The 26,513-nt window shown below is 44.0% G+C and overlaps 1 protein-coding gene across 2 annotated transcripts in view; it reads left to right on the top strand.

Annotated features, from left to right (window-relative positions):
* The window catches only part of GSK3B (glycogen synthase kinase 3 beta), a 180,520-nt gene that overhangs the window by 137,823 nt on the left and 16,184 nt on the right, over nt 1-26,513 (top strand). The window contains exons 8-10 of one of the 2 annotated variants that reach the window (XM_064143374.1): nt 7,021-7,116; nt 20,218-20,256; nt 22,626-22,812. In XM_064143374.1, coding sequence (XP_063999444.1) covers nt 7,021-7,116; nt 20,218-20,256; nt 22,626-22,812 — 322 coding nt within the window. The remainder of the gene's footprint in view (nt 1-7,020; nt 7,117-20,217; nt 20,257-22,625; nt 22,813-26,513) is intronic. The other variant, XM_064143375.1, reaches the window with a different exon arrangement.

Raw genomic sequence — 26,513 nt, 5'->3', positions numbered from 1 at the left:
TAATTGTGCCATCTGGTTAGCTGTGCTTTCAGGAGCATGTTTCCATATAAACTTGCACTGTCTTCCCAGGGAAGATCATTATACCACTTTAACCATGGCTCTCTAGAGGTTTCTGATTTAAATAATCACCATCTCCCCTTCTAGATCAGTCATGAATAGATGGAGCTTCAGAATCCTTGGTGTCCCTTTGCTTTTAACTGGGTCTTACTTTTGAACAAAGGTTTAGAAGTAACAGTGATTGTCATAAAGGGCATTTATTCCACTGGACTTTGTTGAAACCTTTGCAGCTTATCCTCTGGTGTTGAAATCATAGAATCAACCAAGTTGGAAGAGACCTCCAAGATCATCCAGTCCAATCTAGCACCTAGCCCTATTCAGTCAACTAGATCATGGCACAAAGTGCCTCATCCAGGCTTTGCTTCAACACCTCCAGGGACAGCGACTCTGCCACCTCTCTGAGCAGCCCATTCCAATGCCAATCACCCTCTGTGAAGAGCTTCCTCCTAACATCCAGCCTGTACCTCCTCTGGCACAACTTGAGACTCTGTCCCCTTGTTCTGTTGCTGGTTGCTTGGGAGAAGTGACCAGCCCCAACCTGGCTACAGCCTCCCTTCAGGTAGTTGTAGACAGTAGTGAGGTCACTCCTGAGCCTCCTCTTCTCCAGGCTAAACACCCCCAGCTCCCTCATCCTCTCCTCACAGGGCTGTGTTCAGGCCTCTCATCAGCTTTGTCTCCCTCCTCTGGACACATTCCAGTATCTCAACATCTCTCTTGAATTGAGGAGCCCAGAACTGGACACAGTATGGTGTGGGTTTGGTCATAACTAACTCTGCGGTTTTCTACAGTGAAGCCAGGTGTGGGCTGCAGCTGTATTCAGTACTGGAGTGTAGTTAAGGTGTGTTCTGGAGCTAAATATCATCCATCTTTTCCTCTTATTAAAGCTGGATTGCAACAACATAGAATTAAGGTCTTTGCAATATTTGTAATCAACTTCAGAGCTTATTCCAGATTCATAAATCTCCCCTTCTTTGATAAGTATGATGTTATTGGGAGGCTCTAGCTTTCATTTAATTTCTTGAGATAGATACCATTACCCTACCTTCATGACTTCTGTTCCTGGAATAAAAAAATATTTGAAAGAACCTTCCCAGAAAGTACTTGAGAAACTTGTGTTCAGGTTTTTCTCTTAAGAGTATCAGAGCAGTGTCTGTATTCTCAGTAAATATATTCTTTAGCTAATTTTAGTAAACAATATTTATTTATTTTTATTTAAGACATCATTGTGGTGGTTTGGGTGTTACCTGCCCCCCTCACACTTGTGACAATCACCCAGACTAAACTCAACCAAGCTGGAAATTAAAGAATGAAGCTTTATATTTACAGCTTAGCGCAATATACAAGCAGGTATTTACAATCTATACAGCTATAGACAGAAATAGACAAGTTCAAAAGTAATACAGGAACACAACAGCCCTCCCATAAAGCAGAGTCCCCAAGAGGGGCTCCCAACCGCCCTTCCACCTTCCTTTCTACCCCTCTACCTTATCCCAGACTTTGCCTTACATTCAAGGTGAGTTTGGAGAGGGGGATTAGGAAGCAGAGGGATTAGCAGGTGTGATGGTTTGGGTGTTATCTGCTCCCCCCACACTTTGGAAATCACCCAGACTAGACTCAGGTGGCTCTGGAAATTGAAGCTTTATATTGACAGCTTAGCACAATATACAAGCAGGTATTTACTATATAGTTATATACAGAAATATGTAAGTTTAAAAGTAATACAGAAACACAACAGCCCTTGCAGAAACCTGAGTCCCCAGGATGGGTTCCCAACCGCCCTTCCACCTTTTTCCTTACCCTAGACGTTGCCTTGTGCCCAAGGAAGAATGGAGGGTAGGCCAGGGGGGTTAGGAAGCAAGTGCATTAATCAGAGAGATGGCAGGTTAGGTCAGAGAGAGAAATGCAGCCCACAGCCCAGACAGAGAGTGTCTTCCCTATCTATGTTTGTATTCTTGTTCTTGTGCATCTCAGCAAGCCTATTAGTGCAGCAGACATCACCATTGTTTCCTTTTCACAGCCTGTAATCTAGTTCTTCTCACCAAAACATTCTAGCTAGCTTCAAACTAGCACAGCAGGTTAGAGAGAGAAGTGCAGTCAGCCAGAGCCCAAGAGCAACTGTGTTATGTAGATTTGTGTTCTTGTTTTTATACATCTCAAGCAAGCTTATGAGTGCAGCAGACATCACCATTGTTTCCATCTCACAGCCTATCATCTAATTCTTCTCACCAGAATATCCCAGCTAGGCTCAAACTAGCACAATGATGATCACAGTCAGGAATGAAGAGCAATTCCTAGCTGACCCACTGTCTTGACTTATAGGAAGATCCTTTCTAATCTCATAAAAATCATGGTCATTCAAAAGTTTAGCCTTCATTTCAGATACAGTTGATGACATCAGACAACTGTATTTGTCCCCAAGAAGTAGATTAGTATGTCCTAATCCGCATGGACCTGCATAATTCAGTGTTGGACTTAATATTCTTAAAAGCTCTCTGACTGTTGCAAATTCAGGGGAGATCTTATTAGCCTATAGCAATATCTGAGGGCAAGGTGCAAATAAAAAGGGAGCCACTCTTTCATTCGATTTCCTGTGAAAGGACAAGGCACATTGTGCATGAATTAAAATATGTGAAATTAAATCTAAGACCAAGCAAACTGTTTTTAACCATGAGAGTGGTCAAGTAGTGGAGCATGTTGCCCAGAGAGGTTGTGGAGTCTCTGTCCTTGCGGATATTTGGAAGCCATCTGGTCTTGGGCATCCGTCTTTCACCAATGCTGCTTCTGCAGGGGGGTTGGACCAGATGGCTTTCCAGAGGTCACTTCCAACCTCAACCATTCTATGATGCTGTGAAACCTTTTTCCAAGGAACATCTGCTCCATAGCATTTTCAGAGTAGATATAGCAAGAGCAGCTGTTGCATGCACATTTTTGGCAGAATTACTGCAGTAATTTTTGCTTCTGCTTTGCATTTCAGAGAAGTCACATACATAATTTCTTTAAAACAAGAGATTTGCCCAAGTTTGCAGTAGCTTAAATGAGTGTTACTCCTCACCATGGTTCTCAGAGATTCCTAATAGACTAAAACCTTGGTGGTAATCATAGAATCAGCCTGGAACACAGGCTGAGGTAGCTGGGGTTGTTTAGCCTGGAGAAGAGGAAGCTCAGGGGTGACCTCATTGCTGCCTACAACTACCTGAAGGGAGGCTGTAGCCAGGTGGGGTTGATCTCTTCTGCCAGGCAACCAGCAACAGAACAAGGGGACGCAGTCTCAAGTTGTGTCCAGGGAGGTCTAGGCTGGATGTTAGGAGGAAGTTCTTCCCAGAGAGAGTGATTTGCCATTGGAATGGGCTGCCTAGGGAGGGGTGGTGGAGTTGCTATCCTTGGAGGTGTTCAAGAAGCCTGGCTGAGGCACTTAGTGCCATGGTCTGGTTGACTGGACAGGGCCGGGTGTTAGGTTGGACTGGATAATCTTGGAGGTCTCTTCCAACCTGCTTGATTCTATGTTACCTAGCATGATCCCTCCTCAGTGCCTTCTTAAGTATTCATGAGACCATAGGTGCTGCTGTTTAGATGCCTGTGCTTGAGTTTTGGGGTTGTTTTCATTTCATCACATTATTTGTAGTGAAACGTGTGACTAGCCATTATGTCCATTGGTCCTGCTTTGAAATTGCCCTTGTCTGTCTAATGTGAATTCTCTCTGATGCTATAGGAAGTTTTAAAATAAAAATACTCAGACTGCGTAGGCTCCTGTTCTGAGCAGCCTTGGCAGCTGAACTATTTTGTTGAATTTTGGCTATTTATAAAACCAGATCTACCCTTTGCTTCTTCCTAAGAAGACTATTAAAAGAATTTGTTGAGAAAAAGGTTAAAGGAGGTAAATACACATTTTAAAAAGCCCTGTTTATACTAGGGGGGCCTGAAAGCTTACCATTTAGAAGCAGTGGGGAAAGCAATGTAAGTTACCTGTAATTTTTCAAGAAGTTAATTTTGTAGAATCATAGAATCAAGCAGGTTGGAAGAGACCTCCAAGATCAGCCAGTCCAACCTAGCACCCAGCCCTGTCCAATCAACTAGACCATGGCACTAAGTGCCTCAGCCAGGCTTTGCTTCAACACCTCCAGGGATGCAAATCACTCTCTCTGGCAAGAACTTCCTCCTAACATCCAGCCTAGACCTCCCCTGGCACAACTTGAGACTGTGTCCCCTTGTTCTCTTGCTGAGTGCCTGGCAGAAGAGACCAACCTCCAGCTGGCTACAGCCTCCCTTCAGGTAGTTGTAGACAGCAACGAGGTCACCCCTGAGCCTCCTTTTCTCCAGGCTAAACACCCCCAGCTCCCTCAGCCTCTCCTCATAGGCCCCTCACCAGCTTTGTTGCCCTTCTCCGGACATGTTCCAGTATCTCAACATCTCTCTTGAATTGAGAGGCCTAGAACTGGACACAGAACTGAAGGTGTGGCCTGACCAATGTTGAGTACAGGGAGGGAATAACCTCCCTTGTTCTACAGACCACACTGTTCCTAATGCAGGCCAGGGTAAAGCTGCCAAGGTTTTGAAAATGGCTTATGCTTGAATTGGCATAAAAAAATAACATTTGTGGGTGTAAAATCCTCTTACCTTTTAGCACTTGAAACTTTGAGAGCAGCACCATCCTGGCAGGGCTGATAGCTGGGTGACCAGTGCTTAGGGGTGAGCCAGACAGAAAACTAGCAGGGAAGGGCACATTCTTTTACCAGTTCATCTTTCCTTTGAAAAGTGGTGTAAAATGCATGGAATCCTGCAAACACCACCTTTTTTACCACCTGAGCAAGAACAGTGTTTTCAGACATACACAGAAAAATCATCTGTCCTCTCTGAAGGCAACTCTTGGCACTTAGAGTAGGTGGGATTTAAATCCTAGTTGGGTGGTGGGAAGGTAGGAGTTATGTGATCATTCATTTTGTTCAACTTGTCAGTTAAATCTGTTAGCCAAGAAACAACTGTCTGAATGAGTTGCTGACTTTATTTCTGCAGCTGCTGTTTATTTAAAAGATTGCTTTTTTGGGTAGTTATCTTAGTTTGTGTGTCACTGCTTTAAAAAATAGAGATACCAAGTTCCTTTTGAAATGCCCAGTGGTATTTTCTCTGATGCATAAATTAATTAGACAACAATTAAGTTGCTCTCTTATGCCTTTACCTGACTCTTTAGAGTGCATTTCACAGAAATTCAGAATGTTAGGAGTTTGATGGGACCTCTAAAGATCATCCAGTCCAACTTGTCTGCTAGAGCAGGACCACCTAGAGTAAATCCATTCGTCTAACAGAATCAAAATGTTCATGGGTACCAGAATATACAACCCAATATTGCTCCATTGAGCAGTAGAATGGAGCAGCAATGTCGTGTTGCCTTGTTTGCTTCCTACTGGTGACAGTAGGGTCTCATGAGATGAGGTGATAAAGTTAGGCTAATCTGTGTGGTGAGAGATTGATCACGAGGAGAAAATAGCGTGGCTCTACAGGGTTCCTGGGTGACTCCTCTGTTTTCTGCCCTTTGCATTTTTCTTTGCAGAACAAAACAGTTCCCAGTAACTATGCACAAGCAGAAGACAACAGGATTTCTTGAATGTGCTTTGTAGTTTTTATATATAGTTGGAAGGCAATGATGCTTGTGCTAACTGACCAGAAAGCAATAATACTGCATTGTAGACCTTGTTCCCTGAAGAGAGATCTGAAATCCATACAAAACCTGTCCACCTCTACAAAAAGATGTGAAGTTATGTGTCATTTCTCATACAGCTACTAATTTGGATGCATAAATGCCATTGTGCAGATTCTGGGAATCAAAAATGCAAATTTGTACAAGTAAACAAGATATGATACACTTCCAAGTTAAGTTTATTTTCCACACTGAGCCAAAGAAGCACCACCAAAGCCAGCACATTTTGGGGCAATGAGTGGAGGGAAACCTGTCTGGCTTCCATCAGCAGTAACTTCCTGATCTGCTAAGCTCATCAAAGAGTTGCTGTTCTTGACTTGTAAATGTGCAGTCTGAACTACTGGTCTGATCCTTAATCAGCCTTACATAGTGAGCTGCTATCTCTGAATATGTTCCTTTATAGTAGTCTAATGAAAGTGAATGCACTTCCCCAATGAAGCATCATGAAATTTGAGAAAGATGTTTGAATTTTGTGGGAAAAAAACCTATAGAATAAAATATTATTTTTTACAACAGGCTTGGATCATGAGCAGAATTGCCAGCAAGAGACTACCAAAGTTGGAGCAGGGGCTGCAAAGATGACTTAGGAGAGTGGGACATCTGTCAAGGGAGAGATTGCAAAAGCTGGGGCTCTTCAGCCTGAAACAGAGAAGGCTCAGAGGCTTCTCATCAACACACATAAATATCTGATAGGAGAGAATGAGGAAAGGACAGGCTCTTACCTGGTTAGCAGGCACCACTGAGAAGAGGTGGCAACAGAAAGCAAAACATAGGAAACTTCATTTGAATGCAACAAAACACTTTTGGTACTCTAAGAGTGGTCAAAACTGCAGCAGGTTGCCCAGAAAAGTTTTGAAGTCTTCTGTGTAGATGCTAAAAACCTAGCTAGATATGGTCTTGGTCATCCTACACCTGCTGGCTCAACTTTTCTGGTTCTAACAGGATCAGAAGCTCCCAGGAGAGAAGTTGCCTTCCCGTTTGTTTCTGGAAAAAAATATTTCCCCATCCCTAGAGGTATTTGAGTCTTGTAGACATAGTGCTTAGGGATATGGTTTAGTCAAGGGCTCGCCAGTTATTAAGTGAATGATAGGACTTGATGATATTAAAGGTCTTTTCCAATCTAGGCAATTCTGTGATTCAGCAGTACACGAACTTACTAGTTACAGGGATTGAATTCAGTTGTCTCAGTATGTGGTGGATTATACTGTGCTTTTCATTACCATGTGAATATGAAGTACAGTTAATTTCCCTTTTTTCTCTTTCCTCTCTAGGTTTTGGGAACGCCTACAAGGGAGCAAATTAGAGAAATGAATCCAAACTATACTGAATTCAAATTCCCTCAGATTAAGGCACATCCATGGACTAAGGTGAGTCTCCTATATGGACTGCATAATAAAGATGTGGGCTGAAAGTAAAAGTTCAAGAAGTTCAGTGGCTTAGTGGCTTTCAGTCTAAACTGAGTGCCTTTAAGGTGGGGATTTTAGATGCAGATAAGGAGAAGGTACTGAAGCAATGCACTGTGTAATATCTAATGGTTGTGGGAGGTTTTGAGGTTACACAACTTCAACAGGTGGGGTTTTTTTGTTTTGTTCTGTGGGTTTTTTTTTAAACAGTGGTATGTGTGTTTATAGCAGATTGCAATGTATCTGAATCCTGTCTGGCTATAAAATGAAATGCACAGAAGTCACCTGGAAAGTGTTCCAGTGATAGTTGTGTTGCTTTGGTAATGCTGGTAATTAATGTGATAAGGGCTGACAGTCACTTCCTTAACTAGTTCTCTTACAGATGTTAGGACATTTTTAGATGTGGTGTTGAGGGGAATTCTGCTTTCCAGGAGTTGCTTGTTAGGAGTTCTTATCATCTAGCTTTCACAAGGAGACACTATTGCAGACAATACTTTAACCTCCATCATCGAGGGAACTGCTAGCACTGAAACAAACATGTTGCCATGCAATTAGGCTGTATTCTACATACCAAGGAATGGTGAATACTTGACCTTTTGAAGAACCTTTTAACTTATTCCACACCTGGGAGACTAATTAAATATTGAGTCTTAAGTAATTGAAGTCTGAGTAGTTAATGCTTTATTTTTGGTGCTTGAGAAATGTCTGATGCAGTTGGTATATTCTCATCATATCTTAACAGCTCAGGTTTCCTTCTGCAAAGAAAGCAGTGCATTATATGTGGAAGGGTTGAGCTGTGTACACATCAGACTCTTTTGGACCAGGTGTTCTGTTGTGGTAAAACCTCTGGATAAACTAATCTGCATTAAAGGGCCGTGTATCTGATAGGTACTTGCCAGGTCAGGTACTGCAAGTCACTTCTTATGTGATAGATTCTCCAATGAGTTACACACCACTTTGATTTTCCCCACTAATCTCTGTTTGTATTTCTGTTATTTCTGTGTTAAGTGGTCTATAAGAGTATGAGAGGTCAGTAAATCCAATGAGTCTTTTTAATACAATATGTTAACAGAGGAAAATGTTAGAGCAAATTAAATCCCCAGGAGTGGGAGTCCAGTTCTGGGTTCCTCAGTTCAAAGGAGATAGTGAGCTACTGGAAAGAGTCCAGTAGAGTGCCGTGAAGATGGGACTGGAGCATCTCTCTTCAAGGAGAGATGGAGAGACCTGGAGCTCAGAAAAGAGAAAACTAAGATGGGATCTTATCAGTGGGAAGTCAAGAGATGGGACTGGGCTCTCTTCACAGTATCACAGTATCATCAGGGTTGGAAGAGACCTCATAGATCATCAAGTCCAACCCTTTACCACAGAGCTCAAGGCTAGACCATGGCACCAAGTGCCACGTCCAACCCTGCCTTGAAGTGCCCCAGGGACGGCGACTCCACCACCTCCCCGGGCAGCCCATTCCAGTGTCCAATGACTCTCTCAGTGAAGAACTTTCTCCTCACCTCGAGCCTAAATTTCCCCTGGCGCAGCCTGAGGCTGTGTCCTCTCGTACTGGCGCTGGCCACCTGAGAGAAGAGAGCAACCTCCCCCTGGCCACAACCACCCCTCAGGTAGTTGTAGACAGCAATAAGGTCACCCCTGAGCCTCCTCTTCTCCAGGCTAAACAATCCCAGCTCCCTCAGCCTCTCCTCATAAGGCTTGTGCTCAAGGCCTCTCACCAGCCTCGTCGCCCTTCTCTGGACACGCTCAAGCATCTCAGCATCCCTTTTAAACTGGGGGGCCCAGAACTGAACACAATACTCAAGGTGTGGTCTAACCAGTGCAGAGTACAGGGGCAGAATGACCTCCCTGCTCCTGCTGACCACACCATTCCTGATGCAGGCCAGGATGCCACTGGCTCTCTTGGCCACCTGGGCACACTGCTGGCTCATGTTCAGGCGGGTATCAATCAGCACCCCCAGATCCCTCTCTGTCTGGCTGCTCTCCAGCCACTCCGACCCCAGCCTGTATCTCTGCATGGGGTTGTTGTAGCCAAAGTGCAGCACCCTGCACTTGGAGCTATTGAACCCCATCCCATTGGACTCTGCCCATCTGTCCAGGCGGTCAAGGTCCCGCTGCAGAGCCCTTCTGCCTTCCAACTCAGTGGTGCCATGTAATAGGACAAGGAGAAACAGCATACAAACTAGAATACAGAGAATTCCACCTGAACAGAAGTGAAAACTTTTTTTCTTCAAGAGTGCTGGAGCACTGGACCAGGGTACCCAGAGAGGTTGTGGACACTCCTTCCTGGAGACTTTTCAAATCTGCCTGGACACATTCTTGTGCAGCCTGCCCTGGGTGATCCTGCTTTAGAAGGTCATCCCCAGAGGTCACTTCCATCTGGGGATCCCATCTGGACACCCACAAGTCCATGGGACCAGATGGGATCCATCCCAGGGTGCTGAGAGAGCTGGCAGCTGAGCTGGCCAAGCCACTCTCCATCATTTTCCAGGAGTCCTGGCTCACCGGAGAGGTTCCAGGAGACTGGAAAATGGCCAACGTGGTCCCCATCCACAAAAAGGGTCGGATGGAGGAACCTGGGAACTACAGACCCGTCAGCCTGACCTCAGTGCCAGGGAAACTGATGGAGCAGGTTCTCTTGGGGCCAATAACTGCGCACCTGAGGGATGGCAAAGATCTCAGGTCCAGCCAGCATGGGTTTAGGAAGGGCAGATCCTGCCTTTCTAACCTGATCTCCTTCTATGATCAGGTGACCCGCTTGGTGGATGTGGGGAGGCCTGTGGATGTGGTCTATCTGGACTTCAGCAAGGCCTTTGACACTGTCCCCCACAGCAAACTGCTGGCTAAGCTGTCAGCCCGCGGCTTGGATGGTAACACTCTGTGCTGGGTTAGGAACTGGCTGGAGGGTCGGACCCAGAGAGTGGTGGTGAATGGTGCCACATCCAGCTGGCGGCCAGTCACTAGTGGTGTCCCTCAGGGATCAGTGCTGGGCCCCATCCTCTTTAACATCTTCATAGATGATCTGGATGAGGGCATCGAGTCAGTCATCAGCAAGTTTGCAGATGACACTAAGCTGGGGGCAGATGTGACTGAGCTGGAGGGCAGAAGGGCTCTGCAGCGGGACCTTGACCGCCTGCACAGATGGGCAGAGGCCAATGGGATGGGGTTCAATAGCTCAAAGTGCAGGGTGCTACACTTTGGCCACAACAACCCCATGCAGAGATACAGGCTGGGGTCGGAGTGGCTGGAGAGCAGCCAGACAGAGAGGGATCTGGGGGTACTGATTGATACCCGCCTGAACATGAGCCAGCAGTGTGCCCAGGTGGCCAAGAGAGCCAGTGGCATCCTGGCCTGTATCAGGAGTGGTGTGGTCAGCAGGAGCAGGGAGGTCATTCTGCCCCTGTACTCTGCACTGGTCAGACCACACCTCGAGTACTGCGTTCAGTTCTGGGCCCCCCAGTTTAGGAAGGACACTGAGATGCTTGAGCGTGTCCAGAGAAGGGCGACGAGGCTGGTGAGAGGCCTCGAGCACAAGCCCTACGAGGAGAGGCTTAGGGAGCTGGGGTTGTTTAGCCTGGAGAAGAGGAGGCTCAGGGGTGACCTTATTGCTGTCTACAACTACCTGAAGGGTGGTTGTGGCCAGGAGGAGGTTGCTCTCTTCTCTCAGGTGGCCAGCTCCAGAACAAGAGGACACAGCCTCAGGCTGCGCCAGGGGAAATTTCGGCTCGAGGTGAGGAGAAAGTTCTTCACTGAGAGAGTCATTGGACACTGGAATGGGCTGCCTGGGGAGGTGGTGGAGTCGTCGTCCCTGGGGCAGTTCAAGGCAAGGTTGGATGTGGCACTTGGTGCCATGGTCTAGCCTTGGGCACTGTGGTAAAGGGTTGGACTAGATGATCTGTGAGGTCTCTTCCAACCTTGGTGATACTGTGATACTGTGATTCTGTGAGTGGTCTCTTCAATTCTGAATTGCATTCTAAAAGTTGCAAGAATAAGTGCAAAAGCTTTGCAGCACTGAATATTAGGGTCACATTTGATTTGCTGTCCTGAAGATATTTGGATTAGAGAGAGTTAAATTAATATGCAGTGGAGTAGGAGTGCAGAGATGCACTGTAGGATGCAGAGTTAAGCATCTAAGCCAGCTATGCAACTCATCTTCTGCCTGAATAGTCTTAAGAATCACTTGTATGTGCTTGTTAGTCTATTAGACCACAACAGAGACTTTTTGACAGATGTAAGCTTCAAGAAAAGAAGTGACACTTCCTTCTATTTATGTTTTATTTGTCTTCATAAATGAAACTAAGTCAATTACAAAGAATTGAGAGGAACTTGCCAGAAGATGAAATCTGCATTCTGCATTAGAGCACAATTAGTTTTGGAGAGCTGTGTTGGCAGCGTAGCTTGTTGTTCTGCACGCAACTCCTTCTGACATCAGCTGGATATAGAATAGTCTTCAAACCAGTTTATCACAGAGGAGCTCCATGATATTTATGAGATATTTTTTTAATTGTACAAATACTAAATTAACAGAATATATCATTTACTATAGTGTTGATAATCATGGAATCATAGAATCAACCAGGTTGTTAAGATGTTTATCTTCTCAGTATATTCTTTCTAAAGAGCCTTTTCTTTCAACATTTTAAGCATGTTGAACAGTGACAGATTTAAGTGGTAGTATTACATACTATTGGTCCCACTTACCCATTTGTATTGGTGTAACAGCTTTGCATTGAGCATGTACATCCTTTTGGAGGTTCTGTGTCATAGAATTGAAAGTAATGGGAGAAAAAGCACTTTTGAATTCTGGACACCTAATATGCAGAAAAGGATAGATTGAAGAAGTGGAAGTGCAACTGAGTTGTTGTTTTTTTTTACCCGTACATAGGTATGTTTCCAGCAGGACTTGAGCTTCAGCCTCAAAAGCACAAACCTTTGCCAAAATTGCTGAAGATTGCAGTAGCTAGAAGTTGTTATTTTTGTGGACTAGTTATGGCCAAGAAGACTCAGGAGACAGAGGTTAAGAAGGGTTTGTGAAAGAACTAGGCAGCTAATTTTCAGCATGTTTGAGAGAGATTGACTGAGAATACAGCAACCCACGCTGTAAGCCAGTTGACACAAGGGCATTCTCATTGCTGCTCTGTAGTGTTTGATACAATGTGGGTATTTTTCAGTGTTTAAGGGCTCATATGCCCTACAGGTTGGCTTCTTGCAATGGAGATGCCCAGTGAAACGGCAGGTTTGGATACTGTCTATATGTTTAACTTCTGTGTGTTCTGAAACTGGTCATATCTAGGCCAGTGATCTTTGCAGAAGTAAGACTCATGGATTGCTCTTCTTGTCTTCAGGGAATTTTCTTGGTCTGCAAAAGTGTGTATGGACAGCAATTAAGAATTTTCTCCAGAAGCTCTAGTACGTGTGGGTTGCATCTGAAACTCTATGGTGTGGATTTAGAATCATAGAATCAATCAGGTTGAAAGAGACCTCCAGGATCATCCAGTCCAACCTAGCACCTAGCCCTGTCCAATCAACTAGACCATGGCACTAAGTGCCTCAGCCAGGCTTTGCTTTGAACACCTCAAGGGATGGTGACTCCACCACCTCCCTGGGCAGCCCATTCCAATGCCAATCACTCTCTCTACCAACAACTTCCTCCTCACATCCAGCCTAGACCTCTCCCGGCACAACTTGAGACTGTGTCCCCTTGTTCTCTTGCTGGTTGCCTGGCAGAAGACACCAACCCCCACCTGGCTGCAGCCTCCCTTCAGGTAGTTGTAGACAGCAATGAGGTCTGCCCTGAGCCTCCTCTTCTCCAGGCTGCACACCCCCAGCTCCCTCAGCCTCTCCTCATAGGGTTTGTGTTCCAGGTCTTTCATCAGCTTTGTTGCCCTTCTCTGGACACATTCCAGTATCTCAACATCTCTCTTGAATTGAGGGGCCCAGAACTGGACACAGCATTCAAGGTGTGGCCTGACCAGTGTTGAGTACAGGGGAAAAATAACTTCCCTTGTCCTACTGGCCACACTGTTCCTGATTCAAGCCAGGATGCCACTGGCTGTCTTGGCCACCTGGGCACTCAGCTGGCTCATCTTCAGCATACTGTCTACCAGTACCCCCAGGTCCCTTTATTCCTGGCTGCTCTCCAGCCACTCTGTCCCCAGCCTGTAGTGCTGCTTGGGGTTGTTGTGGCCAAAGTGTAGAACCTTGGCCTTGTTCAGTCTCATCCCATTGGCCTCTGCCCACCCATCCAGCCTGGCAAGGTCCCTCTGCAGGGCTCTCCTACTCTCCAACAGATCCACACCTGCTCCTAGCTTGGTGTCATCTGCAAACTTACTGATGCTGGACTCAATCCCCTCATCCAGGTCTTCAATAAAGATGTTGAGCTTCACCACCCAATCAGACTTTCCTATGTTTGGATGTAATGGCAGTGTAATGAACTGACTTATCTACTGAGCTAGAAGTATGCCATGGTTTGTGATGGCAGAAAACCACAATATGTTATATCAGCAAAGGCTGTCTTCTTTAACCGTATCATAACCTTTCCCTTGTCTCCATTGTATAGACGTGAAACAGCTTCCACTACAGACAGCTCTTTAAAATGGACAGTGCATCTCTTTGATGTGCTGTAGTTTATTGTCCTTTGTTTCTCCTGTTGTGAAGATACTTTCAAAACTGTTCACGCATGCAAGCAACTTTTAAATATACAGTTGGTGAGATAAATTTGAGAGTACTCAAGAGAATGACTTCATTCACCATCCCCAAATCTATAGCTGACTGGTGTTTGAATCATAATTTCCAAGTCAGTGTTGAGATGGAAAAAGACAGGACTCATTTGTTTAACAGTGGGACAAGCGGGGAGAGAGAGAGAGAGAGATTGTCTTGTTTAGATTGGATTTGAACATCCCTGCCCTTCTGCACAGCAGTATTGTGGATGAATACATGAAGGCCCCTCTCTGCAGCACTTCACCATCACAATAAAGTTGCAGCAGATTAAGGCAGGATCCCTCCCAACTTTGTAGGCACTTCTTTTTTTCCATCACTGATACTGTTCAAAGTGCTCTTCTCTGTGTTCAAGCCAAGTTATTACAGCAGAGGAAAGGAGTATCTAAGGTGAAGCTTCACCCTTTTTGGCACATTGTCTAAAGCACTTGGCCACTACTGACTACAGAAGTTATGTAGAACCACAAAAGAATCATAGAATCAACCAGGTTGGAAGAGACCTCCAAGATGTTATAGGCTAGTTTTGGATATTGACTTTCAGATTTATATTTCTGCCTGTTTTAAATAATTTCTGCTACTATTATAAAATGCTTATCAAATATTTTGAGTAGCCTCTATGTGTGTTCTTTGTATGTGTTTTACCATGCTTAATTGCTTTGTCTTAAATACTGTGCTTGTGGCAGGCAGTCCTGTTGTCTTTCCCATGGTCTGGGACTGGGATGTAAAGAACCTGGTCTCTCTCATGAATGTGTTTTTCCACTCTACAGAATCAGTTTTATGTCTTCATCCTGTCCTACTTCTGCTCTCCTGGTTCTTGTCTGTTTTTTTAAGCAGATTGTTTTGCTTGTAATGCATCCAAAACGACTGCTCATCCTGTAGATTTGAGGAATAATACCAAACAGTAAAATGGATAAATAGACAGCTCATTTTGTCACTTCTAATTATAACTGATGACAAAGGAAAATGAAAATTCTTGTGTCAGAAATCTTGAAAGTGGACTTGCATTTGAATTAAAGCTGAAAGTGCAAACCCTTCTTTCAGAATTTTAGGTGTGACCTACAAAGGTACAGTGGAGATGAGATGTTTCTCTGGGTGCATTTTCATAATTGGCATAAGTTCATCATGGAGCATTGTCATTCTCTGCCTTCTCCCTTCTGCATTTTTGTTTGTGTAGTAGCAAAAATCATGAACGTTTAGAACTTGGATCACCTTTCTTACCTGGCTAAGTATTCAACTCTGACTGCAAATGTTGAGACAAGGGAACATGACAAACCTTCATGGGCAGGAGAAGAGCAGAACTGTCTTTTTCAGCATGAACTGAAAGTGACTTGTGCCTGGTTTGAAACTGTGCCCTGACCTCTTTGCAAAGAGTACAGTTCCAGTTTTCACTTGGTATGTAATGATTCTCCAGGCAAAGACTGAAAACTGCTCTGCTGGAGACTGAACTGCAAAACTAAAACCCTAAGTTATTCTGGCAAGTTCATGTCTCCCAGCTCCTCCTGTAGAATCCATAATTTTTGAAATCTATTATGTCCATCTAAAGCATGAGAAAAGAAGGCAGCTTTGTGGGGTGGTAAATTACCCTGTCTCTGCCCATTTTCTATGCAGTAAATAAAGTACTGCTTATCAACAAATGAGCGAGCACTAATACAATGTTAAGATGAGATTTGCATCAGTGCAACTATGGGAATCAAATGCTAAGTTTAACATCTGTGGTGTTTCATCTGTTTAACTGTCCCATTGCAATACATGTGTGTAGGCTGCCCCATCAAGTCTGAGAGCATTTCCAGGGATGTATTTTTGTGGGTGCTTTGTGAGAAGAAGGGGAGCTATTTTGTTCTGCTTAGCTTTGAAGCTTGCTTTTAGACCTGGATCATGCACTGAGTAATAAATGCTAGCTTTTTTTCTCTCTGCCTGGTCCTCAATTGAAGGAGCCCAGTGACAAGTGTGTGGTCTTAACAAGTAGTATTGGAGACGGGTTCCTGGTCCTGTTCCCAGTTCTGTGTTGGCTCATTTGTAAGCCACTTAACCCTTCTGTCTTTATTTCATTTTCCTCTATGTGTGTAGTGCTATCTGGCTAAGATTCTTGACTAATAAGGTGTTAACTATGTCTGAGCTGCCTTTTAGAAAAAGTATAGGGAGGTTTAATCAGAAGGAAGCTGGAGGGCTTCTATATATTTTGAAGTAACTCCCAACACCAGTCTCTTTTAACCTTGATTTGAAAAATGAGTTTTATGCACATCAAAATAGCCAAATGATGTGTTTTAGAAATGCCCTTCTGAAATTCTCAGACCCTTGCAACAATACTGATCCCAAGGGCAGAGCTTTAAGTGCAGCTTGGAGTTTTTGTGTCGAGGCTCAGTGCATACATTGCTGTCTTGCATGTGTCTCCTTTCCTTTCATTTTTTGTTTGTGAACATGTCATATTTACCCTAAATTATTAGACTAAACTTGAGTGATCAAAGTACCTCTTTGTGTCATAAAGCTGTGGTAACTGTATCACATGGTTGCATTTTTTAGAAGTAGATTTGAGGGTCTCATCCTACACCTGATGACTTTGCTTGTAAACAGTACAAGCATTTGGTTGAAGGGAGGAGCTTTCTCTCTTGCCTAATATTCATGTGCCATCAAAATGCACTTACAACCTGAAAGATGTGCACAGACTGTCAGCCTGAATCAGTGGTGTGGGTGGTTCTTGGCAAAAGTGTGTGAGTCTCTGAAGCTGGTGAGGAAAATTTTAACTGTGGTGTCACAAACTTGATGTGTTAGCAACAGATGTCATTTTCAGAAGCCTCTGCTCTCTTGGGGAGCACAGCATGCAATCTGCATGCAAACCACACAACAGTCAATGGCATGAAGTCATGTCTTTTAATACACCCTGGCTAAAAGAGCACCTTGGTGTAACATTGTGAAGCTTTGGCTTCAGGGCTTAATTAGACCAAGACTGCAGAACTCTGCGTTGTGCATGGAAAGTCTGTTAGAGGAATGTCAATGAACCAAAAGTTAGAGGAACCATTGTGTTAAAACAATGCTTAGTGCTTGCCCCATGTGGTTTTATTTGAGAGCTGAATGTTGATGTGAATGAAAAGAAATAGGAGAATCCTATGCTTTCTGTGTTTTTTCTTCCATCTTTCTATGCATGCAAAAAGTAAAATTCAGAAGGGGGATGAACTATTCCACACTCATAGGAATGGTTTCACATTAGTAAGATAAATAGTTACTCCTTTGCTAGTGTGCAAAGACTTCAAAGCTGAATAGAATCGTAAAATCAACCAGGATGGAAGAGACCTCCAACCTCATCCAGTCCAACCTAACACCCAGCCCTATTCAGTCAACTAGACCATGGCACTAAGTGCCTTAGACAGGTTTTGCTTCAACACCTCCAGGGATGGCAACACCACCTCCCTGGGCAGCCCGTTCCAATGCCAATCACTGTATCTGTGAAGGATTTCCTCCTAACATCCAGCCTAGGCCTCCCCAACACAACTTGAGACTGTCCCCCCTTGTTCTGTTGCTGGTTGCCTGACAGAAGAGACCAACCCCCACCTGGCTACAGCCTCCCTTCAGCTAGTTGTAGGCAGCAATGAGGTCACCCCTGAGCCTCCTCTTCTCCAGACTAAACACTCCCAGCTCCCTCAGCCTCTCCTCACAGGGCTGTGTTCCAGGCCCCTCACCAGCTTTGTCACCCTTCTCTGCACATGTACCAGCATCTCAACATCTCTCTTGAATTGAGGGGCCCAGAACTGGGCACAGCACTCAAGGTGCAGCCTTACCAGTGTTGAGTACAGGGGAAGAATAACCTCCCTTGTCCTACTGGCCACACTCTTCCTGATCCAGGCCAAGATGCCAGTCACTCTCTTGGCCACCTGGGCACAGTGCTGGCTCATGTTCTGCTACTACCTACCAGCACCCCCAGGTCCCTTTCTGCCTGGCTGTTCTTCAGCCACTCTGTCCCCAGCCTGTAGTGCTGCTTGGGGTTGTTGTGGTCAAAGTGTAGAACCCTGCACTTGGCCTTGTTCAGTCTCATCCCATTGGCCTCTGCCCACCATTCCAGCCTGGCAAGGTCCCTCTGCAGAGCTCTCCTGCCTTCCATCCGATCAATACCTGCTCCTAACTTGGGAACCTGACCAAGTCAACACATGATCCTTATGCCAAGCTAGTCGGGACAACATAGAATCAGAAGTTGCTTGGGGATGAGAGCCAAATGCACCAGGGTCGTTTAAGCCTGACAGTTGCTTTTGGAGATGTTAAAAAAAGTGGTAGTTCCAGAATAATGAAGAGGAAAGAGTGTCTGGCCTTGCTGTTTGGTTGTTAGGCTCTGTCAGTGTTTGAGCATCACCAGCATGCCTGAACAAAGAATGAACTTGCAGTAGTCCCTCACCTTTTCAGTGAGGTATAGATTTATTGGGATCTGAAGGGATGGGCGGAGGGGCAAAACAAAAAGCAACAAAAGTTGTGCCTTTGGATGAGTTGGCATTTCCATTTGACATGGCCATTAAGAGAGCTTTGTAACTCAGCAAAAAAACCCAAATAACAAAAACAAGAAAACCCAAAACCAAATTAAAAAGCAACCAATGAAAATAAAGGGGTGAAATTCATTTGCTTTCCACAAACAAGAATATTGTATGTAAAGTCTTTTTTTTCCTTTCTTTTTTTCTTCTTTTTTTTCTTCTTTTGTTGCATTTATTTATCTCCAAAACAGATTCATTTTTTAAAATGAAAGCTTGAGCCTTCAGTCCCTTGTTGGGACAAATAACCTTATACAAGGTCTCGTTTCATTTTGGAAAAATGAATTGCTGCTCAGGTGGGGTAGTATTGGATTGCTTTAAAAGTTCCTGTCAGTGGTATTTTGTTTTGTTGTTGTTTTGGGGTGTTATTTTTTTTGTTTGTGGACTTCCTGTGCCTTTTGCCCGGCCGTATTTAGTCTGCATACTAAACGTTAGTCCGCCCAAACACTTTCCTTTGTGCACTTAGCTTTTTTCCCCTTTCTAAATTTTCTTAATTTTATTTTATTTTTATTTTATTCTTTTTTCTTTCTCCTTTGTTTTGGTTTTTTTTTTTTTTTTTTTTTTGCTTTCACCCAGATGTATTTTAGACCGAGACAGACTTTGCTCTGATGGGCCGGATTTTAGTCCGTGCACTAAATTTTAGTCCGCAGACTAAAAATAATCCGCGGATTATTTACTAAATCAATCCCCTCACTGAGAACTACTGAGACCTTGAACTCCTGCTGAGCCACGTGTGCAAGGGGCTTCACAGCTCACAAGTCCCATCTTCTATCTGCCCTCCCAGCCTTTCCGACCGTGGAGCACCAGGCCCACTGTTACTGCCTTGACATTGGCGCCCTGTGGCATGGAAGCGCTGGTGTCCCCGTTGCCGTGGGCAGCAGGCACTCGTGTAGTTCTCAGTGGGCGAATTGGGCAGCTTTCCTGGTGGAACTGTGTTGAGTGGGAAGAGCTAAGAGACCACAGGGAGTTTTGCTTTTATTTCTTAGGGCGTTATTCAGATGGGAGGCTGGAGTGGACAAATTCAGGGGGAAAAAAATTCTTAGTAGTGGGTGTGACGGGTATGAGGGCGAATAAACCCGCAATAGAGAGAAACTCAGTCCATACCCGTACTCCTGAGGTGGTACATCCAGTTCCTGAAGAATCCTAAAGAGATAACGCCAGCAAACAAAGTCCAGTGGCGGGGGAAGTCAATCCAAAATGAAGAATAATCCGCGGCGGCCTGAGGCACTCATAGCTCACACAAATTTAAAAGCATCCAAATTCAAATCTCAGATTTTTACTTTCTCTTCAGCATAAATTATAAATTGCTAGGGGGGTGGTTTTGTTTTTTTTGAGACAAACAAGAAAACAAATGAACTAAAAACCACCCAAAAGTTTACATTGTGTCTCTGGGACAGATTGACAAGTGGGATACACCTCTGGGGACAAACTAATTTGGCCCTGTTGTCTGTGGACGTTTATATCCAGGACCAAGGACTGAAAATTCTTTATGATGGGAATTTCAATTACCTTTTTAGTTCAAGTTAAGAGTTTTAATTTCCATTTTTTATTTTTATTTTTTTAGTAAATGCACTGGCATTGGAACATAAATTTAATACAGAAATGTTTCTATACTACGCCTCACCATTGCACAATCAATTTTTTTTGCATACACTGTGGTGAAGTTGGACTTGCTGCTATGGAGACTGATGTTTAAAGTTTCTAATTGTATAAACATTTTCTATGTCCCCCACACCATGGATTTCTTATAATATTGGCTATATTTTTCCTTGCTGGACTATTCTCTTTTGGATTGACTCCCCCTGTTTGGATTATTTCACTGCATTATCATCTTTAGGACTCGTCAGGAACAGGACATTTCACCTCAGGAGTACGGGTATGTACTTAACATTTTTTCAAATTACTAGGCCTACCCTTGAGAAAAAAAAAAAAAGAAAAGAAAAAAAATGCTAGAAGTAAAATTTGAGTTCAGACTGCATTCTTGAGGCAGTAACCAGGCAAATACTATTACACAAGGGGATAGAGATGAGATGGGCACAGACTTGAAACTCATTTCATGCATTAGTCATGACTTGTTGCAGGGAGAGGCCATGTGAGGCCTCTTTTAGGTATTTTTCCCCCTCCCTGGTTTGAAACAGCTAGGGCAGATTTTGCAAACTGCTTACCCCAAGAGACTAACTGCAGATCTAAATGCAGGCTGAGCAATTCTCAGCAGGGTTTAAGAAACATTAAGATTTTTCTGACTTGAAAATTAGGAGTTTAAGAGCGGACAAATGAGAGCTGCTTTTACAGATGACAAATTTACGACTGTCTACTAATTCACTCAAGATAAAGGCTTGTGTTCTTCACCTTAAACAAGTTTATTTCCCCACCCCCCCTTTTTAAGATCTGCATAGTAGCTGATAGGTGAGCTATCCTGAGGGAAAAACACAGCTGAGAGTGAAGTGCTTCAGTTTCAAGCTAGTTAAAACTTCAAGCCTGTTAAAACATCAGTGCAGAGGTACATGAAGAACATCTCAGTAATTTAACCTCATGTTAAATACTAAGTGACTTCACTTCTGTGGGTTTACCTCAAGACCTACTCATTTGGAGTAAACAAACAACACACTTAAAAAATAAGTGGGTTTGTTTGTTTTTATTTGGAGATAGTCTTTGATTTTGTTCTGGTCAGGCCATGCCTTAGGCGTGATGCAAGTGCACCATGGCCAGCAATCCAAGCTCTGCAGGCAGCAAGCACAAGCAGCTTCTGTTGTCCTTCCACATGACCATATATTCACAACATGGTGATCAGCAGTGTTGAGCTTTATCTTCATCACTATAGACCTTGGGGGAGGGGATATTTTGATTTGTTTTGCCAAGCAGTAGAATAACACAGTAGTAGAAGTAAATTGTGCTCTTTAGATACTGGGATTTTTTAACTCCCCAAGCTAGGATTACTTGCCACACAAGTTAGTGCAGTACACACTGCTGCAAACCCAGGTGCTTGTGTGCCAGGTGGATGCCAAGAGGATAAAATTACAGTCCCTGGAGACCTTAGCATTTTATGTTTGATTTGCATTCAAGAAAGCATATGAAGTCTTTGGTTTAAAACCTACTTAAGGACATTTGCTTGTTCCAGTTTGTCATCTGTGATTAATTAGCATGTCTTGCACTGATTTTTTTTTTCTTATTTTACTGGTTTTGCTCCTTGGTGCTGTGTGGCTTGGATTCACTTGCACTGGTGCAAAAGCATTTTGGATTTGTTCAATTCTTAACCAAGAATGCTGGCATCAGAACTTAACACTTGCACCCACCCCATTCTCTTTTCCCCAGTCTGTGTATCACCTGCAACTTAGTGTGAGACAAGTGCTTGAGGAGGCCATCCAGGTCACCTACGTGATTAGCTCCTATTTTGCTTTTGATGTGTAATGAGAAAGGAGAGGTGAGGTGTAATTAATGGTTGGTAGAACCGTTCTTAGAGGTTTAAAACAGCTGCAGTAGAGGACTCCTTTTTGTAGTCATTCAAGGTAAAAATCTGTTGGAGTAAAACAGTTGGTTCTTTTGATGCAATTTTCAGCTGTCCTTACAAGTACCAAATGTGCAGGAATTATTCCAATGAATTTAAGGGAATGGTTTGTCAGAATAAGGTCACAGAAGGACTAACTTGCAAATTAGAGCTAGACATTTCCTTGCACCCCACCAGTACTTTCGTTGTTGTTCTCCAAAGTTGAACAGCAGCCTCCATATCAACAATCTGACCTGCCTGCCTGCAAAATATTAGTAAGACTTCATTCACTAACCAAAGAAAAAAAAAAGAAAAAGGAAAAAAACACAAACAAACAAACAAAACCATAGCAAGGCCTTATTCGATTTTTACATTTAGTCAATCCTGCTCATTTGAACCCTTCTCCCCACCTTCACCCCATATGCATGGCTGGTAGCACCTGTCTGTGTTTACCGTGGTTTTTGAATGAGTCTCCCCTTTGTTCTTAAAGTTGTTTTTCTGAGTGCACTCATGAAGTCTCTTGCTGGCATTGCATCTTCACTCTAGTGCAAAAGGTTGCAATTAACCCTTTCTCAACCCCAGGAACTGGATTTTTCCCATACTTACTGGAGGACTTTAATTAGCACAAACCACAAGTTTGTTCCAGCTTGTTGGGCAATGAGAGGTTTAATTGCTCTGACTTGCTTTTGGTCAGCAAAGATAAAAAGTACTCAGACAACCTGTTTCTCCTTGCTTGTTTTGTGCTTGTGTTTTCTGACCAGGTCTTCCGGCCTCGCACTCCGCCAGAAGCGATCGCGCTATGTAGCCGCCTGCTGGAGTACACCCCCACTGCCCGCCTGACACCCCTGGAGGCCTGCGCCCATTCTTTCTTTGATGAACTACGGGACCCAAACGTCAAGTTACCAAACGGGCGAGAGAAACCTGCACTCTTCAATTTCACCACTCAAGGTAGCTTCTTTTAAGAAGCAGCACTGGGAGAAGTGTTCATTTGTAATAACGCAGGTGACACTCTCTCAAAAGTGAAAATCTCCAAGCATGGAGAAGGTTAGGTGGATCTGCAACCAGCTGTCCATTGCAGAGACAGGAAGAGGACATGGAGAACTGGGTTACGGGATTTTCAGATGCCTGGTGCCTCTGGTTTGAATTTCATGCAGGGTTGGGAGGGTTCTTACTACTGGGTTGCATGAAGGCAGCTTGCATTTGCAGTTTGATGTTTGCAGCCTAGATGGTAGTTTTGTGTGAAATACCACAGACCATGGAGGTTAGATTATCATTTCAGAGTGGAGGTGAGGAGGAAGTTGTTCAGCATGAGAATGGTGAGAGCCTGGAATGGGTTGCCCAGGGAAGTGGTTGAGGCCCCATCCCTGGAGGTGTTTAAGGCCAGGCTGGATGAGGCTCTGATAAGCCTGCTCTAGGGTAGGATGTCCATGCCTATGGCAAGGGGGTTGCAACTAGATGATCCTTGGGGTCCCTTCCAACCCTGACTGATTCTATGGTTACATTGACTCTCTCATTTAGAAACTGTGGAAACGACAGACAGCACACTGATTTGAAGCAGGATTGGTATCAAATTTTAAACACATTCATGTGTCTTTCCACAGAAGTCAGAAATATGAAACTGATACCCCCGCTTTGAATAGTTTTGCCTGCCAATACAGAGAATGTGAGAAGTATGGTAGAGAAATATGCAAGTAATTAATTTTGGAGCCCTTTTTTTTAGTCCTTACCTGCCAATTCTCACTCTTTGAGCAAGAATAGATCTCTGTGCATTTTCTGTTGAAAGTCCTGAACACCTTTCGGCTCAACGTCAATGTAGTTTTTCAAACTGTCTAGTGTGTGCAGTGCTTATCTGCTACAGACCATTGTGCAGTTCTAACTCTTTTAACCAGGCTCTGCAAGGTCCTGTCAGATTGGTTAGTCCAAAGCAAAAATCCCAACTGGGAAATACATCAGAGCATTGGAATCATAGAATCAGTCAGGGTTGGAAGGGACCACAAGGATCATCTAGTTCCAACCCTCCTGCCATGCCCAGGGACACCCTACCCTAGAGTAGGCTGGCCAGAGCCCCATCCAGCCTGGCCTTAAACACCTTCAGGAGAGGGGTCTCAACCACCTCCCTGGGCAACCCATTCCAGCCTCTCACCACTCTCATGCTCAACAACTTTCTCCTCACATCCAGTCTGAACCTACCCATCTCCAGTGTCACTTCATTCTCCCTAGTCCTCTCACTCCCTGATACCCTGAAAAGTCCTTCCCCAGCTTTTCTGTAGGCCCTCTTCAGATACTGAAATCAGATGATGATTCATATTAAGTCATCTGTGGTAATTTTAAAAGTAATGAAAGACGTCCTTTTGTTTTGAACAGCATTTGTTTTCAACAGACAATATTAAGTTTTACAAGAAGTGTTTTTATTTGGCTGTAACCAGTTGCTCGAAACCCATGAAGTAGGAGGCGGCTGCAGAAGGCCTGAAGGCAAAGCTGTTAGAAATAACAACACGAATCTGACTGCTGCTGATGTCCTGGATTGATTTTTCAGAAAGCAGCAAATCTGCTGATCTGGGTAGTGATGCTACTCAGAGCTGAGGGGAAGAGGAAAGAAAAAGGCAGTGAGAGTGTATGGAACATAAAGATCATAGTTCAGTAGTTGTGGGGCCTGCAGGTGCGTGCTTTGTTGCAGAGATGAGATCTGTTGAAGAGAGCTTTATTTGGTCCTTCCTTAATGTCATGCCTTTTAAGTTTCTCTTAGTCTTTAAACAGATAGCTGCCTAACTGGGGTCTGAAAAAAATTACTTTGACCAAAGAGATTTCTCCACTAGCCTCAGAGCTGCAGTTCAATGACTGTTAGACCTACAAGCCAGAAAGCAATTTTTCTTTTAGAGCTTGAATTTTCAAACAATCTGTGAAATGACAACCATTTCCTAAATGTCTTGTAATATGTCTGCAATTCTGCTCGGCTGCAGATGTTACTCCATGTTGGCCATTAAAGACTGTAAAACAGTCACTTCAGCACTTAAGAATAGTTATTCTGCTTCTCAGTGGTAAATGACTTTTTTTTTTTCTAAAGTGCTGTGATTTTTTTTTTGGGGGGGTGACTTTTTGTGAGACTAGATCATGACCTTTGTTATATTTAATAACCTTAAACCAAACTCTTTCAGTGTGATCAGAAATCATTTGTGTGACCATTTGCATGCCATTTGGAATATTTCAGCTTAGGGCATGTGGAGGGGGGAAAGAAAGGAAAACAAAGCTTGTGCTGCTTCCTGTACTCTTCTAGGTTGAGGAGAAGCTGCTAGAAAGACTTGGAGTTGCATGGGAAGTTTGTCATTGTGACAAAGCAAATGTGACACAAGACTTATTTTTCAGGGGGTTCTGAGGGTGTTACTGTGTCAAATATAACAATGAAAAAGAGCACTGCAGTGTTTCCCAGCAGTAAATGTTTTCTTGCCTTTGGGGAATTCGGATGATCTGGTGTTCTAGCAGAGCTGGACGTTTTCGTTCCTGCTCTTTTCTCTGAGGTGTACACTCGGACAAAATGGCTGCAAGTGGCGCGGCTGGATCAGAAGAAAGTCAGAGATATTCTCCCAGATGATGTGAATGGGAGTTTGGTCTCATAACCTTGGCTCTTTACCATGAGGGTAGTGCAGCACTGGAACAGGTTGTCCAGGGAGGTGTTTGGGTCCTCATCTCTGAAGCTTTTCAAAATGCAGCTCAACAGGGCTCTGGGCAGCCTGACCAAGTTGAGGATGCCCCTGCTTACGCAGAGGGGGTTGAACTAGATGACCTTTGGAGCTCCCTTCCAACCCAGACCGTTCTGTGATTCTATAAATGAATTGGTGTAGCTGCTCTGTTCACATGGTGTTGAAAACTTTGTCTGGATTGCCTTGATCACAGTACCTTCCTGCAGCACTATTGATTGTAATTAACCCAACCTTGAATTGCGAGTTTGATTTAGATAAGCAGGTTACAGTTCAACAGCTTGTCCAAATAATATGTTGGAAATCACTGAGAACAAAGGTTCTCAATACTTTTGTATAGACTTTAGATATACCACAGGTCAAGCTTTTTTCCTCAGTGTTGAAATGTCTCGTCCTTACAGACAGGATGGCTGCAGAAACATGATAGAACAAAAGTTCAAACAAGTTCTCAAGCAAAGCTGCTATTAAACTTCAGCCAAGAGTTCAATTTACTTTGGTTATTTTTTGTCTAAATTGGCTTGCTCCTCTCAGTGAAGCATTAAGACAATTTGGAGCACACTGAATTTAAGAAACTTCATACCAGTGAAGATGATGCGGGGTTTGAGGAGGGAACAAAGTCTTCTAGTCTTTATGCAAGTTCACAAAATCATGGAATCAACCAGGTTGGAAGAGATCTCCAAGATCATCCAGTCCAACCTAGCACCCAGCCCTGGCTAATCAACTAGACCATGGCTCTAAGTGCCTCAGCCAGGCTTTGCTTCAACATCTCCAGGGACGGTGACTCCACCACCTCCCTGGGCAGCCCATTCCAATGCCAATCACTCTCTGGGAAAAACATCCTCCTAACATCCAGCCTAGACCTCCTCCAACACAACTTGAGATTATGTCCCCATGTTCTGTTGCTGGTTGCCTGGCAGAAGAGACCAACCCCCATCTGGCTACAGCCTCTCCAGA

The sequence above is a fragment of the Pogoniulus pusillus genome, chromosome 5 (genome assembly GCF_015220805.1).
Source record: "Pogoniulus pusillus isolate bPogPus1 chromosome 5, bPogPus1.pri, whole genome shotgun sequence".
Lineage (NCBI taxonomy): Eukaryota > Metazoa > Chordata > Aves > Piciformes > Lybiidae > Pogoniulus > Pogoniulus pusillus.
Note: the sequence above shows the minus strand (reverse complement) of the source record. Positions and strands in the feature narration are given on the sequence as shown.